General features: G+C 48.1%; 1 protein-coding gene across 1 annotated transcript in view; it reads right to left on the bottom strand.

Annotated features, from left to right (window-relative positions):
* Window positions 1–13,647, bottom strand: part of robo4 (roundabout, axon guidance receptor, homolog 4 (Drosophila)) — a gene marked incomplete at its 3' end in the record, with an annotated part of 78,054 nt that overhangs the window by 29,216 nt on the left and 35,191 nt on the right. The window contains exons 3-6 of the mRNA XM_080182263.1: window positions 9,098–9,255; window positions 6,742–6,862; window positions 5,355–5,493; window positions 4,021–4,148 (exon numbers count right to left, since the gene is read on the bottom strand). Of these exons, the coding sequence (XP_080038389.1) occupies window positions 4,021–4,148; window positions 5,355–5,493; window positions 6,742–6,862; window positions 9,098–9,255 (546 nt within the window). The remainder of the gene's footprint in view (window positions 1–4,020; window positions 4,149–5,354; window positions 5,494–6,741; window positions 6,863–9,097; window positions 9,256–13,647) is intronic.

Raw genomic sequence — 13,647 nt, forward strand, 5'->3', positions numbered from 1 at the left:
CAAACTCTTCCCTCTGCGATTGGACCCTGAACTTCCTAACCCCACAATCAGTAAGGATAGGCAACAACACCTCCTCCACGATCATCCTCAACACCGGTGCCCCACAAGGCTGTGCTCTCAGCCCCCGACTACACTCCTTATACACCAATGATTGTAGGTCCGATTTTACCATTTTGATTCTAAGTGCTGAATCTGAGAGTGTTTCAGATCTGACTTTTAGCCCTGTTCTCAGGCGCCCCCATATACACACTGCCTGAAAAATAAAAGCAGTGATTCGGAATCTCGCTGCAGAAGCCTGTGGGTAGGGTTATCACATCTGAAACTCTGCACTTCTGACTGAAGCCTCTAACTGCACATGCGCAGTTTAAAAAAAATAGAAATCATTCCCCTGCCACATCACTTCCGGACTGGATAATGCCTCCCCCCGAACCCCACAGACATTGCCCCACCCTCACAACATTACTGACCCCCTTATCCCCCCATTACCCAGTCCAGTCATTGCCGCCTGCCTGCCATCTCCCCCCCCCACCGGTTGCATGCAGCATAGCAGCAGACCCCCTTCCCCCACCCATCCCCCCACCGATTAAATACAGAGTGGCAGCGGATCCCTCACCAGAGAACCATCTGATTCGCCTCCCTCTTCCCCACCAGAGTGTCGTCTGAGCTGTCTCCCTCCCCCATCACCAGACAGCTATCAGAGCCACTGCCTTCCCCTCCCCACCCGTCTCCCCCACCACTGATCTGCATTAGAGAGCCGTTGGAAGCTCTGAACTTACTCCTCAGAAGCTGGAGCGCCCAAATCAGACCATGTCTGTTTCATGCCAAATCTGGATGGGCAAATATGGTGGTAAAGGGGGGAAATGCCAGTAAGATTGGGCATCCAGCCAATTAAGTCAATTTAAATGCACGCAAATACGCTGTTTCAGGCCCCGGGTAAAGGGAGAACAGGCGTGGAGACGGTCGCAGATCACGCTACTCACCTCAGACCCAACTTTACCAAGTTTTCACGCCTGAAAATTGGTGCAACTTGATGGTAAAATTGGACTCTGTGTGGCCAAATTCCCCTCCAACTCGATTTTCAAGTTTGCTGACGACGCCACTGCAGTGGGTCGGATCTCAAACAATGACGAGACAGAGTACAGGAATGACAGTAATCTCTCCCTCAATGTCAGCAAAATGAAGGAGATTCTCATCGACTTCAGGAAGCATGAACGAAAATATGCCCCTGTCTACATCAGCAGGGGCAAAGTAGAAATGGTCAAAAGCTTCAGGTTTTTAGATGTCCAGATCACCAACCAACCTGCCCTGGTCCTCCCATGCTGACACTATTGTTAAGAAAGCTCACCAACACCTCTACTTTCTCAGAAGACTAAGGAAATTTGGCATGTCAGCTACGACTCTCATCAACTTTTACAGCTGCACCATAGAAAGCATTCTTTCTGGTTGTATCACAGGTTGGAATGGCTCCTGCTCTGCCCAAGACTATAAGAAACTACAAAAGGTTGTGAACGTAGCCCAATCCATCATGCAAAGCAGCCTCCTCCCATCCACTGAGTGTCTATACTTGCTGCTGCCTCGGCAAAGCAGCCAGCACAATTAAGGATCCCATGCACCCCAGACATTCTCTCTTCCACCCTCTTCCACCGGGAAACAGATACAAGAGTCTGGGGTCACATACCAACTGACTCAAGGAAACTTCTTCCCTTCCCAGACTTTTGTTTGGACCTATCTCACATTAAGTTGATCTTTCTCTACACCTTAGTTATGACTGTAACACTACAGTCTGCACTCTCTCTTTTCCTTCTCTATGAACAGGATGTATTGTATAGCGTGCAAGAAAGAATACTTTTCACTGTACACTAATAAATGTGACAATAATAAATCAAATCAGAATGTTAAATAGGCCCTAGCCTGCTTTCTAAAGTGGATGTAAAAGATCCTATGACACTACTTTGAAGAAGCTGGTTAACCTCTATGGTTTTATTTGTTTGCTTCGCATCTGTGCAATGTTTTAGCTCAATAAAATCAATTCTATATTTGAGGAACATAGGGTAAAAACATGCTACCACTGGCTCTTGGAAGCCATTCAATGCACACTTAAGTGTTGATTGGCAGTGGGCAAGATGCCAACCTTGCACAGCTATCAACCAATCAAATTTGTTGTCAGCTCTCCAGTGTCCAGGAACACTGCTGCAGTGGTCAGAAGAGGTACTGCAGTTCTCTGCCTGGAACTAAGTCTTGAGACTATTCTCAAGGTAAGTTCCGATGGTCCCGAGGTGGAAGGGTAGTTGAAGTCCTGGGGCAGGGTGGGGTGGGGCGGAGGGGGGGGTTGCTCGTGAGAGAGGTGATTGCAGCATTGCGGGTGGGATGGGGGATAGATTATACCATGGTGGGAGGAAGAGCCTGAGCTCCAAGGTCCCAAAGGCAGGGAACACCAAATCTGAAGGGGTCTTCAGGTTGAAGGGATCCCCTCTCCTTCCCTCCTGCCCGAGATGGAGAAAAACATTTTTCTCTGTTTTCCACCCTATTCACTCACTTGCTCCCATCAAGCTGGGCAGGATAAGGTCCTTAAGTGGCTACTAAATAGGTGAAAGGGCAGTTTCCCCACCTGAGGCCCTGCTCACCCGACTATGAAATTATGCCTGGGTCGGGACAGCTGAAATCCTGGAGGGAATTCTTTCCTTGCAATTTTACACTCCCTCCCCACGTCTGCCCAGAGAAGCAGGAGTGCCACTCAGCCATCCAAACCTGCTCCACCATTCAAAGAAAAAAAACAACAGTACAGCACAGGAATAGATCATTCAGCCCACCAAGCCTATGCTGACACATGGTATCTTCCTAAGCCATTTGCCTCTACGCAGTCCATATCCCTCTATCCCCTGACTATTCACGTGTCTGTCAAGATGCCTCTTAAACATTGCTACTGTATCAGCTTCTACCACCTCCATCCCAGGCACTCTCCACCCTGTGAAAAACCTGCCTCTCATATCTCCTCTAAACTTTCCTCTTTTTATCTTAAATCTGTCTCCCCAAGTAATAAGCATTTCTATCCTGGGAATTCAATAAGATCATGGCTAATTTGGCTGTGGTATCTGCTCTACTTTCCTGCTTTGCCCCTCGATAACCCTCGACTCCCTTCCCTAAGCTTGAATAGTATGATTAGACAGCATGGTTAAGTTAGCACCTTGCAAAGCAAACAGGAGAACGTGATGGATATGCTACATAATCTCCAGTGCATCGTTACTGAGATAGAAGGATCATCATTTTTCTAGAGTAGGATACCCCATTCGTATCGTGTAACAGAAAGCAAGCTTCCGTTAATAGATATCGTAGAATCCCTAAAGAAGGAGGCCATTTGGTCCATCAAATCTGCGCCAACCAAAATTCCACCCTGTAACCCCACATACTTATCTTGTTAATCCCCTGACACTAGGGTCAATTTAGCATGGCCAATCAACCTAACCTGCACATCCTTGGACTGTGGGAGGAAACCAGAGCACCAAGAGAAAACTCATGCAGGCACGGGGAGAATGTGCAAATCAGTCTTGTTATATGTTTGTAATTGTAAATACACCTCTAATTCTATCTTTTACTTGTGTTCTATGCTTTTCTATGGCCGTAACACTACATTCTGCACCCTCTCCTTTCCTTCTCTACGTATGATATGCTGTGCCTGTATAACGCACAAGAAACAATACTTTTCATTGTATACTAATAGATGTGGCAATAATAAATCAAATCAAAAATCAAGATCAAAGATCCAGAAATTACTGTCACCAATGCAACGCAAAGCACCAAATCTCTCTCTACTGCTATCTTAATAAATATCACCAACATCCACTTTCACCCTCATTAGTTAGATCATTATTTTTTAGTATTTTGAACCTATAAATGATTTATGCCACCTTTCCATCACTATCTCTGGTTGAATGTGGTTTCAGGTAACCCAACTCTTGGATTTTTCCATTTAACCGAACGTTCCTGTTGTCCTGAACCAAATACTTCAAACTCGAAACTAACCTCGTACAATGAGGGAGACAGAGGCAGCGATCGAACCCACCAAGTTCTCTGCCAGGCAGGTGTAGCGGCCTGCGTCACTGGGCGTTGCGTAGTGAATCATTATCGTGTTATCAGAGTTCACCTCGTACCTGTTGAATCGAAGCAATGGTCAGAGAACAAAAAGAGCAAGTTCAATTTTCATCCCCTTCTGACTGATCAGCAACAATTCATGCCTGACCTTGGAACCCAGTTTGTGAAATAAAATAGAATTTATCAGATAAATGAAGGAATCCATATACTTGAAAGTCCGATATTAAGAGTAATGTTTTCTATTTCAGTGTAGCTACTGAGGGAGGGCTACATTAAGTCCCATCTACCTTCCCAAGGGAGCATAAACTATTCCATGGATGGTTTGGAAAAGGAGCAGGGAAGTTCTTCCTGGTGTCATGAACAATATTAATCCCTTGGTAATTTGACCTGCATTGTTTCCAACATTGCAACTGTGACCAGACTTCAAAAATACTTCATTCATTAGCTGTACCCCAGCTGAGACAGCACATTGGTCAGCACTGCTGCCTCACACTGCCAGGGACCCAGGTTCGATTCCCGGCTTGGCTCACTGTTTGTGCGGAGTCTGCACTTCCTCCCCGTGTCTGTGAGAGTTTCCTCCAGGTGCTCCGGTTTCCTCCCAAAGTCTGAAAGATGTGCTGGTTAGAGTGCATCGGCCATGCTAAATTCTCCCTCATTGTACCCGAACAGGCACCGGTGTGTGGTGGCTAGGGGATTTTCACAGTAACTTCATTGCAGTGTAAATTTAAGCCTACCTGGGACACTGATAAATAAACTTAAAAAATTATTAAATTTAAACAACATTTTGGGGTGTCCAGAGGATGGGAAAGATGATATGGTGTGGCACAGTAGTTAGCATTGCTCTCTCACAGCGCCAGGGACCCGGGTTCGATTCCTGGATTGGGTCACTGTCTGTGTGGAGCTTGCACATTCTCCCCATGTCTACATGGGTTTCCTCCAGGTGCTCCAATTTCCTCCCACAGTCCAAAGATGGAAGGGTTAGGTGGATTGGCCATGATAAATTGCCCTTTAGTGTCAGGGAGACCGATGGGTTAATGCATGGGGTTATGGGAATGGGGCCTGTGAGGAATTATAGGTGGTACAGACTCGATGGGCAGAATGGCCTCTTTCTGCACTGTGGGATTCTATGATCCATAAGTGCCACTTACTTCCTTGTTTCTTTTCAAAATACTTCCTCGGGAGGAACAGAGAGAATGTTTTAGTTCTAGGATAATGTTGCAGCTGGTGAATTGCATGGATTATTCAGCTGTCGTCTTCTTACTCACCGGCCTGTGGGAAGGTCTCCGTTTTCCTTTCTCCAGTGCACGCGTGGCATTGGATCACCATGGACCTCACAGGAAAGCTTCACCGTCTCCCCGGCTGTTACCGTTGTATCGCTCGGCCCCCGGACAAAGGTCGGCTTTTCTGGAATAAGACAGAAGCAGCTGGAGCCACATCATCGCCAGAAGAGCCGGTTCACACTCTATGGGCTGAATGGCCTCCTTTTACACTGCAGGGATTGTGTGTGGATTCGAAGAAGGAAGCGTATCCACGTTGGGAGTGGCACCATGTGACATTCCCCCGTTTCATGACCCCAGACTGAACGAAAGATGGCTGACCAGGGGTGTAGTTCAAATTTCAGAAGGCTGAGCTATGGCAGGACTGATGTGCCAATAACACGTTCAGACACTCCATGAATTGGAAGGTGCACAGAAATCTTACCTACATTCATGAGAGCAGGACATGGGTTTGGCTGATTTGTTTGCAGTGCACCACTCAAAGGATAGTAACGAGGCAATGTCACATTGCTCAAATGGATATTTATAGAATCATGGAGATTTACAGCATGGAACAGACACTTTGGCCCAACTTGTCCATGCTGTCCCTTTTACTTCTAAACCACTAACCTAATCCCATTTGCCCACATTCGGCCCATTTCCCTCTATACACATGTAGCTGCCTAAGTGCTTTTCAAAGGCCAGTATTCTACCCACCTCTACTACCACCACCGGCAGCTTGTTCCAGACACTCACCACCCTAAGTGTGAAACAATTGCCCCTCTGGACCCTTTTGTATCTCTCCCCTCTCACCTTAAACCTATGCCCTCTAGTTTTAGACTCTCCTACCTTTGGGAAAAGATGTTGAATACTAGCTGATCTGTGCCCCTTGTTATTTTAACGGAGTATTTTTGCAGAATTGTTACAATACAATTCTCCTGACTTCTCCCCACCCTTGTGCCTTGTCATGTTTTAAATAATCATTTGAAAAAATACAATGGATCTCGCCGCATTACTGAAACTTGAGCACGGAATTCCCCTGGCCAACACTCCATCGAGCCATCAAAAAAAAAACAGACTAACTAGTCATCCGCCTCACTTTTCATGGAATATACGATCAACACAGGATGGAATTTTCCATCCCCCACGATGTGTTTTGTAGCAGTGGAGGTGGTCTGCCCTGGGCTGGTGGTGGAATCTATTGGTCTCACAGCTGTTAATGGGATTCCTATTGCTCGTGACCTTTGCCGCAGGGAACACACAGTAGGGGGAAGAACCCGCTGGCAGGACCAGCCAGAATACCCCACCCACGGACTCTACACGTTCTTGTAATCTCCAATTCTGTTCTCAGTCTTTAGTGAGGGAGGTTTAGGAATAATAGTAAGGTTTCTCTCACCCAGTATAGACATACGGGCAGCCTTGCTCTCTCGCCGACCCACTTTATTCTCTGCCACACAGATGTACACGCCCGAGTCACTCCAGTGAGTGTGGGAAATGATGAGTTTGCCAACAGTGATCTGCAGGAATAGAGAAGACACGGTTCTGAAACAAAATCCGCATGGACAAAGGCTTTGTCAATTATGTTCCCTTGTTAAACAGATGGAGTGCAAGATGTGTTAAAATATAGACAGTGTTTCATTATATAACACTTACACAATAGTGGAACAGCAATCCAAGGCACTTTTGCTGGGACTCCCAGAACGCGATACAGGATGTCACATTTCATTGCTTGAAGCCTACTTGTCTACTTGGTATTTTTGAAGAGATGAAGTTTGCAGTAGGGAACTTTGTAATACTTTGAGAATGGTAAAAAAGCATTGTACAACTTGTTTTCATCTATCTCAGTTAGATGCAAGATTTGTTTTTGTGTGCCCCAGACAGGGAGACTGCAGCTGTCCCTGCTGTTGTACACAGGTTTATGATAGTCCATTCAGAAATGTATCTGACTGTGCCTGCACAGATGCCCACTTGGCTGAGGCCTGGAAACAGCCGCAATCCGATTTGTGCCTGAAACGGGTGCAACGGCGATTTAAATGCATTTGCATGCATTTAAATTGAATTAATGAACAGCCCGCCCAGCTTTACCAGTGCTTTCCCCTTTACCATCGCGTTCGCGCATCCAGATTCGGCACAAAACAGACATCCTCGGCAAATGGTTGCTCCAGCTTCTAAAGAGATAACTTCAGAGCTTCCAACAGCTCTCTGACTCAGATCGGGCAGGCGTGGGGGCAGTGGGGTGGGAGGAAGGGAAGGCGGGTCAGATCATTCTCTGGTGAGGAGTGGGGGGGTGGAGGAGGAGACGGGTCAGATGTAGCTCTGGTGGAAGAGGGAGGACAGATCGCTCTCTGGTGGGGTTTGGAGGGCAGAGGGAGGCCAGATTGACATCTGAGGGGGCGGGGGGGGTGGGTTAGATCATTCTCTGGTGGCGGGGAGGGTGGGGCAGGAGAATGGAGACCCGATCATTTTCTGGTGGTGGGGAAGGAGGATCAGATGTATCTCTGGTTCAGGGGGCAGTGGGGAGGCCAGATTGTTGCCTGGTGGAGGGGGAGGAGGGAGGAGGGAGACCAGATTGTCGTCTGGCGCAGGAGAGGGAGGAGGAGGAGGTGGGTCAGATGTATCTCTGGTGGACGGGTGGGGGAGAGGAGAAACGAGGCCCGATCATTCTCTAGTGGGGGCCGAGACCAGATGGATCTCTGGTGAGTGAGGGGTGGGGTGGTGGAGGGTGGAGGGCAGGGAGGGACCCCTGTCACTCTGCGGGCAATTGCTGGGAGGGACAGGGGGCAGAGGGTCACAATCGGTCTGGGTAGGGATGGGGGCGGAGGGTTGAATAAGAGGGAAAGTTATGTTGTCGGGGTGGAGTGGTGTTTTGGGGGGCATTGCTCCCGGGCCACTTTATCCACTTTTTGCCCAGGGGCGATGTGACAGCGGCGCAATTTTCAATTTTTTCTTCCTCACTGCGCATACGCAGTTCCATCTCCGATCATTTCGGATGCGCTAAGCCCCACCCACAGCACGACTCAGATCCACATTATTTTCAGGCTAAGTGCTCATGGGGATGCCTGACAGCAGATTTCCAAGTCGGATCTGAACTGTGCCCAGATTCAGCACTTAGAATGAAAATGGTAAAATCGTTGTTTTGAGTCCTGCAAGCACAGGCTGTTTGTTGGGGTCTGTGCTCTGTAAATTCCTCTGGTTTAGATAAGAATGCCATTCCATGCAGAGAGTTGCACCCCATCTCAGTCAAAGGAAACTCTCTCAACTGGCCTCATCAGTCCGTTAGTTTGGAAAATCTTAAGCATCATAATGAATTCCCAAACATGTCAGGTGACCAATTAACCAGTAATTCTTATCAGAAAGGCAGTGGCGCAATGGTGCAATGGTGTTGTCACTGGGTAATCCAGAGAGGATCTCGGGACCTGGGTTCGAATCCCACCATGGCAGAAGGTGAAATTTGAATGCAAGAAAAATAATTTGGAATTAAAAGTCTAACGATGACCATGAAACCAACTGTTGTAAAAACTCATCTGGTTTTTCCTATTAGAGAAAGAAATCTGCCATCCTTACCTGGTTTGGCCTACATGTGATTCCAGATCGATAGTAATGTGGTTGACTCTCAAATGCCTCCCAAAATGGAAGGCAGTTAGGGACAGGCAATAAATGTTAGACCCAGCCAGCAACACCCACATCCCATCAAAACCTAACAGTTGCTGCCAGCTGGAATGGGTCAGGTATGAAACAAGTGGTGGACTCACTCTGTAACGCTCGTCCTTTTCATTTAGTGGAGCCCCATTCTTCTTCCACGTGACAGTCGGCTCCGGATAGCCTCGAGGTGGCAAGCATTCCATTTCTGCCTGTTCTCCCAATGCCACCACCACATTGCTCGGATGCTGTCTGAACTCCTCCCTCAGGGCTGGAAGGAAACAAGATCATGAGCGTAATCGACTTAAATCTCCAGGCGCACCTGGTGAAATGCTTCTGAGGAGTGAGACAACGCACAACACAGGCTAAACAATGATACCTAGCGACCGTCAGCTTTCTAATGACAGAAGGTCAGGGAGGTACAGTGGCAAGCATTGCTGCCTCACAGTGCCAGGGACTCAACTCCGGCCTTGGGTGACTGTCTGTTGTGGAGTTTGCACATTTTCCTCCAGGTGCTCCGGTCTCCTCCCACAGTCCAAAGCTGTGCTGGATAGGATGACCAGCCATGCTAAATTGCCTCTTAGTTTCCCAAGACGTGTAGGTTAGGGGGATTAGCAGGGTAAATATGTGGGGTCACAAGGATAGGGGCTGAGTGGGATTGTTGTCGGTGCTGGCTCAAAGAGCCAAATGGCCTCCTTCTGCACTGTCGGGATTCTATGATCTGAACTAACCATTCGAATATTTGCTTAGGTCACAGCCAGGACGAGACCAGTTACATTTTTCAGTGCTTGCTCAGCACAGCACATTCATGGAGGTATAACTGCAATCAACGCGCCCCACTCACTGAGACTCTGCCACAGGCTTCATCCCCCCCCCACTGCTCCTTAACCAATCCCCCACTCACCACAAAACAACTGTGGGTGACTCCCCACATCCACCACTCTCTGATTTTCAACTCTCATTCACCCAGAGAATCATGATTCAGGTGGAAGTTAACATCCTGACACGTAAGTAAGGCCCAAAGGCCTTTAAAAGGCCAGGCCACAGACTGAATTATGCACAGGGGAATTCCCACCCTCCCTGTACAGCCTGGATGAGACCTGGCTTAAAATTGGAGCTCTAAAACTTCCCTCCAGGAGAGTATGTGCAGCCTACATGGGCCAAATGGCCTTTTTCTGTACTATAGGGATTCTATGATTTGGGCTTGAGATCAAGATTGCCTCTCCAAGGCTGTATGGGAAGGGTGGTTGTCGAAGATCCCAAACTACTATTTCGAAGAAGTGCTGAACCATGGATAGGGGACTGCCATGTGTCATCACTAGAAGAACTCCCATTGACCCTGTAGCCCATCCACCATCCTTAACTGGATAGCAAGTGTCCCCTCAGGCCATTAATTGATCAATCGTACAAAGATCGTTTGCGGGGAACAATTCCCAATGTCTTCGGGACGGCACGGCGACACAGTGGTTAGCACTGCTGCCTCACAGTGCCAGGGGCCCCGGGTTCAATTCCAGCCTCGGGTCACCGTCTGTGTGGAGTTTGCATGTTCTCCCTGTGTGTGCGTGGGTTTCCTCCAGGTGTTCCGGTTTTCTCCCACACTCCAAAGGTGTGCAGGTTAGATGGATTGGCCATACTAAATGGCCCTTTAATGTCTCAGTATGATAAGTTAGGAGGATTAGCGGAGTAAATACGTGGAGTTATAGGATAGGGTCTGGGTAAGATGGTCTAACGGAGAGCGTCAATGCAGACCCGATGGCCTGCATCTGCACTATGAAGACAGAGCTGTAATCTGCTTTTGATCCCGACATCAGGTTCCTGACCCCAAACAATAAATCCTGCTCAGAGTCAAGATTTCACCAACATTCGAGCGATATTTATTCTGGAACCTTCCTGAGGACTTCACCTTACAAAAAAAAAGTAACAGCGGTGTTACTCTAATCTCCAGGAGCCAAAAGGAGAAAGATCGCTTGATCATGAGCACCTTGCTGGGTGTCCCCTAGGGTCTGGATGAAGGATGGTGGGCGCGGAGGGCTGTAGGTCGATTCAGGCCAGGCAGGGCAGTAACAGCGGGTGGGAGGAACAGAAAGACAAGGCAACAGCTACAGGACACAGCTCCTCCCCAGGGTCTGCTGTAACGCAGTGAGAAGATCTGCCCCCTCTCTCTTCAATGCCTGAGCCATCCTGCAATGGGCCGCTCCATGCCAGTCAGAGCTTCAGTGGAAATGGGTGCAAAGATCAATGAAAATAGCACCTAATCAGCCTCGTTGCTAAAAGCTATGGGTTTCTGATTCAGTACCTTCAGGCAAAATCAAATACTTTTCACTGTATACTGATACATTGAATCCTTACAGTGCAGAAGGAGGCCATTCAGCCCATCGAGCCTGCACCGACTACAATCCCACCCATACTTATCCCCAAAACCCCATGCATTTAACCCGGGCTAGTCTCCCTGACACTAAGGGGCAATTTAGCATGGCCAATCCGCCTAACTTGCGCAGCTTTGGACTGTGGGAGGAAACCCACACAGACACAGGGAGAACATGCAGACTCCACACAGACCATGACCCAAGCTGGGAATCGAACCCGGGTCCCTGGTGCTATGAGGCAGCAGTGCTAACCGACCACTGTGCTACTGTGCTGCCCCAATGTAACACGTGACAATAATAAAATCTAATCAAATTATGGCCATCAGCAATTAGGAGCAAAAATGTGCTCAATCCAGTCTTTAAAAAATGACAGTATATTCTTATTTTCACACTTCAGCCAAAATAAACGCCTTTTCCTTCCCTTTCTGAGTTAAGGTGCAATGAGTACCAGGAGCCAGCAGAGGGATTCTCAGTCCTGATAAATGGTGACAAATCCTAAGACTTGAAAACCCATTTCAATCGCTAACTTCCCCAGAACAGATGATATCTCACAGGCAGTTTTGATGCAAGGTAAATACTTCCACTGCAACTGACCGGAAATTGTGTCCCTATTTATCTTTTCAAACAGCAAGTCACTTTGTGATATGATCCAGGGTTTCCAGGGTCCGTACAGTAGGTCAGGTTTGAAGGTTGTAACTAATCGGTAAACAACTGCAGTGTAAGGCCAATGGCAGCCCGCGGTGAGATGTGAAAAAAAGCACGGTTATTTCCGTGTGCCCTCAGCCAGCAGTCCTCCCTCAACCAACCCCATCGCTTACTGAGATTAAAGCAAAATGCCACAGATACTGGAACCTGAAACAAAAACAGTAACAAAGGCTGGAAAACCTCAGCAGCTCTTCTCCACAGACGCCGTCAGACCTGCAGAGATTTTCCAGCACCTTCTGCTTTTGTCCCACCATTTACTGTCTGTGGGGCCTCACTCTGTCCAAATTGACCACGGGTTCCTGTCCAGAACAGTTGACCGAGTCTCCCCTTTCCCTCTCCACCACACCCCACAACTGCTGGAATCGCAGAGGAGGGGACCGGAAATTTGGTGGGACCGTTTAAAAATCCATTCAGCTTGGGTGAGAATTTCCAGTCTTGGGGCACACACACACACACACAAACGCGCACACACACACACACACACACACACACACACACACACACACACACACACACACACACACAAACGCGCACACACACAACCAGATAACCCCACCCTGCCTTTCAAAAGTAACTCACTGGGTGGAACTGAAGGCCCTCTCCTGTGGCGGAGTGATGGCAGAGATCCATTTAATCAGGTGGGGTTGGGGGAGAGGGGTCAATACAGGGTGGGGGCTCCTCCACCTTCCCATTTCTACCCTGATTAAGTCCCTGGCTGGAAGGTTGTTGGACAATTTCTGCCCCTCCACCAGTTCATTCATTCAACTTTTAACGTATCAAGGAGTTGCACATTTGGCTTAGCCTGAAGCCCACATCCCAGTTACTTGCCCACAGTCCCATTCATATTTGGATTCAATAAACTTGAATATTACTTAAATGGAGAAAGACTGCAGAAAGCTGCAGCACAGTGGGTGGGAGGGGTCATAGAACATAGAATCCCTACAGTGCAGGAGGAGGCCATTCAGCCCATTGAGTCTGCACCGACCACAATCCCACTCAGGCCCTATTCCCGTAACCCCACATATTTACCTTGCCAACCCCCTGACACTAGAGCCAATTTAGCATGGCCATCAGCCTGACCTGCACATCTTTGGACTGTGGGAGGAAACTGGAGCACCCGGAGGAAACCCACGCAGACATGAGAAGAATGTGCAAACTCCACATAGACACTGACCCGAGGCCAGAATTGAACCTGGGTCCATGACGCTGTGAGATAACACTGCTTACCACAATGCCACCGTGCTTCCCTAATCAGTTGATCTGGGATAGGGAGGGATATTCTTACGAGGAGAGGTTGAGTAGATTGGGCCCGTACTCATTGGAGTTTAGGAGAATGAGAGGTGACCTTGTTGAGCCATTTAAGATTCTCAGGGGGCTTGACAGGGTAGAAGCTGAGAGGCAGGGAAGCAGAGTTGAGGATTTTCCGATCAGATCAGTCATGATCTCATTGAATGGCAGAGTAGGCTAGATGAGCCAAATGGCCTACTTCTGCTCTGAAGTCTTATGGTCCTATAGTCTGCCTTATCTGCAGCCACAAGGAGAGAGGAGGCTCAGGTAGTGAAAACAATCTCTATTAACAACAAGGTTGGTGA

The sequence above is a fragment of the Carcharhinus amblyrhynchos genome, unplaced genomic scaffold (assembly GCF_965287045.1).
Source record: "Carcharhinus amblyrhynchos unplaced genomic scaffold, sCarAmb.v2.hapA scaffold_49, whole genome shotgun sequence".
NCBI classification, from domain to species: Eukaryota; Metazoa; Chordata; class Chondrichthyes; order Carcharhiniformes; family Carcharhinidae; genus Carcharhinus; species Carcharhinus amblyrhynchos.